The following is a 6,000-nucleotide window of genomic DNA, read 5'->3' on the forward strand; positions in this document are numbered from 1 at the left end:
TTGTGCTGACAATGTCCGAAATGAATAGCTATTTTCCAAAATGAAATATCCAACTTATGAATGGTTAAAAAAAAAAGCAAGGCTAGGGACGCCTGGCTGGTATCATTTTGAGAAAAATGGCCACACAGAGGTCCAGGCAGAGCAGAGGGGTAGCCTAGTGGTTAGTGCAGTGGACATTAAAGTAAGGGACCCTGGTTCAAATCCCACTTTAAGTCTTTTATATTGTAATTGTGAGCCTTCCAGGAACAGAAAAATACCAATTATACCTGAATGTATACCAGTTCAGTAGCTTTCAGGCTTGCAGGTGGCTTATATATTTAGGTACAGTAGGTATATTTTTGTTTGATGACTCACAATTAAAAAGAAAAAAATTGAGTGGGATTTGAACTGGAGTCTCTTGCTTTCAAGTCCACTTCACTGACCACTAGGCTGTTCCTGATACTTCCTGCTTTAGTCAGAATGCCTGTAATACCTGAGGCTGTCGTAGAGCCTGGTCTTCCTTTCCAGGGGAGAGGTAGGAGGACAAGTAACCATTGGGGAATTATGGAGGGGTCATGCCTTAGTCCCTGAAGTGGTCAACTGTTCAATCAGAGCACCTTTTTTGACCCTGGACATGATTGAAACAGGTCTAACTTAGGATGTCCTAAATCTAAGATTTGTACATTTCTTCCCGTTTGATTATCACTGTTGGATGTCTTGTTTTTTTTGGGCCCTCTGTAGTCCCGCCCAAAACACACCTACCTGCCCCCAACAAGCTCATTTGCTGCTTGGACAAGCTGCAGTGTTGGACTTTTTTTTTTTTTTTTTTGCCTTTCCAAAATTGCTATTTGGTTATTTTTGGCAGATGGACGTTTTGGGGGGGCCTTTTGAGATGTGTTTGTGCTTTGAAAATGAACACCTTTTATAATTTCCAGTTGCCTCCATGCAGAAGAAAAAGAAAAAAACTCATAAAACCTAAAAAGGGCCTGTTGCTGTTTTTTACCCATTTTTCTTAAAGGCACCCTGTAGGGGACACTTTTACTCAGTTTGTTGGAGTTTGCACGGTTTGGCGTATACTAAAAAAACATAACAGTGTGCTGATTAGCAGCTTGTGGATTATATTAGAGCAAGTTGGTCTGTGCTAGTCCTTAAGAAAATCTGTGAGCACACAAAATAAATTTATTAAATAATTGAAGTTTTTCCTTTGTTCACTGAAGTGATTGTTACGGAGTTTGTTGAAGATGGGATCTGTAGTTTCATTATCAACACATACCTTTAGGTGCCAAATTGTGCTTGTATATATTTTTTTATTCTGAGCTTTGAAATTGTAGAGCATTATAGAGGTGTGAGGTTCTGAAATTATGCAGTTTAGTGTCATTCTTTGGCTATGTGCGTAATGCATCGCGGGCTTTGCCTGCTTCCCTCCTCTGTGCCCAGTTCTATACATTGTGCTGTTTACCTGTCTTTCAGCTTGACTTTGCTTCCTCTTTCGTCATGTTGCATACCTGCTTTTTTTTTCTCTTCAGATACTGGACATCCCCAGAGTGTTGGACATTCTCAGGCAGCAGAGGATGATGACAGTGCAGATTATCTGTCAGTACACTTTTGTTTACAGTGTGCTCATTGAGTTCCTGAAGAGCGCCAGGCTTATCTAAACCTCACCACTTCCTCTGGGACCCAGGCTTAGAAAGCACTTACAGAAAACCCACTGCATTTGGTTGAAACAGATTTGCCAAGAGTCAATTCACCCATTGCTGTTTTGTGGGGTGGAGTGTTGGATTCAGGTGCAGTATGACAGTTTTTATAATCTGGAGCATTCTCTGTAGTATCAGTGCAAACTCACTTTCTTAAAGAGGATAAATCAGCGAGCGTGCATTATTACTACTACTATTACACTTGTGTGTTTCCAGTGTAAATGATACCAACACGGTTCTGAGCAAGTTCAACAATCTACCATTGTTCCATTTAAGAAATGTTAGCCAAAATGAAATAAAACACTCAGTTGGGTGTTGCAAGATGCAAAAGCTTGCTGTGGTAGGTCAAGGCTCAACTTACAGAAGACTTTGGACCTTTTACAAAGAGGACTTTTTTGCTCCTAGGAAAGAAATCCTTATCGTGCAAGACCTTTTGGAGTTGCTCTCTTAAGATTTTCAGAAGAATCTATTTTTGAAACTGGCTTCAAATAGGAAAGATTCACTTGGGGAATACCAAGGTCTTACAAATCGCAATATATGTATTTTTTTGTATTTGATACAGTGGTCTATTTTCTAAATAGCACATGTTTGGTTTGATTTCTAGAACCAGCATCCAGAAGGCACTCAGATATTTATGGAAGTCATATATTTTTAGGAAGAAAATGTTTTATTTTTGACTTTCAAAGAACTACATGCATTTACAGAAGCACAGATTTTCAGAAATGACAGAAATGAAACATCATGTTTTCAGCGTTTTTGCATGTCGAAACCCTGGAGGGTTCAAGATTGAAGCATATACGTTATCAGTATTATTCATAAGCACAGAATAGAAGTCTGATTTTACTGGCTAAAATCTAAATGGATGTAAATAAGGTTTTAAGCACTTTGCTCTGCTCTTACCAAGCTTAACATTTTAGTGTTAATTTTGTATTTTAGATTACCTGCAACCATTACTAACACATCTATACAGTTGTTTTTAAGAAGGAGAATTTGATCTGTATTGTGAGATTAAAAGTGTGGGAGGGAGTGTAAAACAATGTGAAAGGGCATAGGAAGTAACACAATTCGGTAACATAAATTAGTTTGGAAATCTGTAGTGAGATAAATATGCAATCCTAGGAATTTCTATCGACCTAAGCAAGCACAAGATCTTGTGTTAAAAAGTGTCATGAAGGATTGCTTAGCTGTGTGGGTCCTAATCATTTAAAAAGTTGCATGAGTCCTTTTTCGAGCAATTGCACAATCAGGATATTCAAAGAATCAAACGGGGTGAAGGGAGGTTTTTGGGAATGTTTCTGTAATAATCATAACTGGAAGGAAAAGTCAGTCTCAAATGTCGCCCTTCAGAATGAAAAGCAGGTGTATTCATTTCTACAACTGTTAAATTAGGACTTTTGTCATAAGAACCTCGGCTCTTACAATAGGCACAGGTTTAAAGGGGCTTATCGGAAATATTTTTTTTAAGGAAAAAGTTATAATTACAATGCCAAGTGTTCTCAGTTTGTATGCAGTAGGTTTGCACTTTGTAATCTGTCTTCTGCTTATCACAGGTAACTGTAGTAAAAGGGATAAGAGAAGACTCAGTTTATTTGGTTTCAGTATGTTAAACAGATTAATCTAGAAGGTTTTTTCTACCCCCAAAACTGTGTAAATCAGGGAACACCAATTTTTTCAAATGAATATAGTAGCCAATGGTTCAGCTAAAGGACTGAGAACCAGGGAAGCCAGGGTTCAAATCCCACTGCTGCTGCTTGTAATCTTGCGCAAGTCTCTTAACCTGGGTACTAGGGAGGCCGTGGAAGCACTGAAGTTGAACAGATCAGGTAGAACCAGGAAAACCTGGTCAATAATGCGGCAGTATGGCACAAACAGTAATTTATTTACAAAGTCATAGAACGACAGGGCCTTGTTTTGGCAGCTGCCTGCATACGGGGTGCCACAAATCTGCTTATACTACAAAAAACAAATGACATCTCTACAGTCTGGGTTAGCTGCCTTTTTGACCTTTTGCAATACAATCAATATTTGGCTTTAATGTTCTTTTATTAATAAATCAGTTTTTGCTATGCTGCTTGTGTTTGTCTGCCTCAGCACTGACCAGGCCCTCCTTGACTTTGTTCTACCTGATCTGTTCACAAGTAGCTTAACCTTCCTTTGCCTCAGGTACAAGGTTGTAAACCCTCAGGGAAGACCCTGACTGTACCTCTCCCACTGAAGGAGGTGTATGCTAAATCTAAATCTAATTGCCCACATAGAACAACCCAAATCACAGAGAGGGCTGAGGAGAGAAAGTTTCCTTTTTGGAGTTGCAGAGGGGCACCACTGTCTGGCTCTCTTAGTGACTTGAAATATTGGGGAAAGGACAGGCATGGACCTCAGGAGAGATGGGTAACAACTGGGTAGACATTTGAAACCCAGTATCGCACCTTTACTCTTTCCTAGTCTTCTTTCCGCCCCCCCCCCCCCCCCCCAATTGTACCTCAGTGTTTTCAGTCTAGACCTCTCTCTTTATGTTGCCAGTGACTCCCAGGCCTGACTTTATAGAAATATGATGGCAGATAAAGGCCATATGACCCATCAAGTCTGCCCATCCTCTGTAACCCCTAATTCTTCCTGTTCCTAAGCGGTCTCCCATGCTTATCCCATGCCTTTTAAAATTCTGACACAGTCCTCGACTCCACAACCTCCACCGGGAGGCCATGCCACGCCTCCCCCACCCTTTCTGTGAAATAATACTTCCTTAGGTTACTCCTAAGCCTGTTCCCTCTTAACTTTGTCATATGGCCCCTCATTCCAGAGCTCTGCTTCATTTGAAAAAGGCTCTCTTTCTGTACATAAATGCCCTTGAGATATTTAAACGTTTCTATCATGTCTCCTCTCTCCCTGCGTATACATGTTGAGGTTCATAAGCCTGTTCCTATAATTTTTGCATTCAAGACCGCTTACTAATTTCATAGCTGCCCTCTGGACCGACTCCATCCTGTTTATATCTTTCTGTAGGTCCAGTCTCCAGAACTGCATGCAGTACTCCAAATGGGGCCTCACCAGAGACTTATACAATGGCACTATCACCTCCTTTTTCTGCTGGTCAGGCCTCTCTTTATGCACCCAAGCATCCTTCTGGCTTTGACCGTCGCTTTTTCTACCTGTTTGGAAGCTTTAAGGTCATCAGACACAATAACCCCCAAGTCCCGCTCTTCCTTCGTACACTGAAGCACTTCACCCCCTATACTGTACCGTTCCCTCGGATTTTTGCGACCCAAGTGCATGACCCTGCATTTTTTGGGATTAAACCTTAGTTGCCAAATATCGGTCCATTCCTCTAGCTTTGCTAGGTCCTTCCTCATGTTATTCACACCCTCTGGGGTGTCCACCCTGTTGCAGAGTTGAGTATCATCCTCAAAGAGACAAACCTTATCAGGCAGCCCCTCCGCAATATCGCTCACAAAGATGTTAAAAAGAGCCGGCCCTGGGACCGATCCTTGCGGTACTCCATTGACGACCTCCTTTTCTTCAGCGCAAGCTCCATTTACCACTACCGTCTGTCTCCTACCAGTCAACCAATTTTTAACCCAATCCGTTACTCTAGGTCCCATACCGAGGGCACTCAATTTATTTATCAGTCGCCTGTGCGGAACCATGTCAAATTCGCCCTTCTCCAGTCCGCCAGGTCCACTCCAGTATCTAAGGAAGCATTGAAGAGGTCCATCAGCGGAGCCGACAGAACTTCTCCGAGTTCCTTAAGCACCCTCGGGTGTATCCCATCAGGCCCCATCGCTCTGTCTACTTTTAGTTTGGCGAGCTCCTCACGAACACAGTCCTCCGTAAACAGATCTTGGTCTACCATACATCCATCGCCTTTAGCCTTTGTTTTCTGCAGCCCTACCCCCGGTCTTTCATTTGTGAACACAGAGCTGAAATAATCGTTAAGCAGTTCAGCTTTATCCTTATCATCTTCCATATATTTCTCTCCCTTAGCTTTGAGCCTCACAATGCTATTATGGCCCTTCTCCTCTTGTCACTTACATATCTGAAAAAGGTCTTGTCCCCCAATTTTACCATATTAGCTATCTTTTCCTCCATTTGCCGCTTTGCTTTCCTGATAGCTTTTCCAGCTTCTGTTCGCTTATTTAGGTATTCTCTCCTCTCCTCATCTTTCTGAGACATCTTGTAACGTGCAAAGGCTAGCCTCCTTCTCCTTATCTTTTCAGCTGCTACATTCGAGTACAAGAGAGGCCTTCTTTCCCTCTTACTTTTATGTAATTTTCTAACATAAAGATTAGTTGCCTTTAATATAGCTCCTTTCAGTCTTGTCCATTGCTGTTCT

General features: G+C 41.6%; 1 protein-coding gene across 1 annotated transcript in view; it reads left to right on the plus strand.

The window, feature by feature from the left end:
* The window catches only part of PTPN21 (protein tyrosine phosphatase non-receptor type 21), a 145,174-nt gene extending 141,058 nt beyond the window's left edge, over positions 1 to 4,116 (plus strand). The window contains exon 20 of the mRNA XM_030213742.1: positions 1,506 to 4,116. Within this exon, the coding sequence (XP_030069602.1) occupies positions 1,506 to 1,634 (129 nt within the window). The 3' untranslated portion in view covers positions 1,635 to 4,116. The remainder of the gene's footprint in view (positions 1 to 1,505) is intronic.
* The last annotated feature ends 1,884 nt before the right edge of the window (positions 4,117 to 6,000 follow it).

This window comes from Microcaecilia unicolor, chromosome 9 (genome assembly GCF_901765095.1).
Source record: "Microcaecilia unicolor chromosome 9, aMicUni1.1, whole genome shotgun sequence".
In the NCBI taxonomy this organism is placed as follows: domain Eukaryota; kingdom Metazoa; phylum Chordata; class Amphibia; order Gymnophiona; family Siphonopidae; genus Microcaecilia; species Microcaecilia unicolor.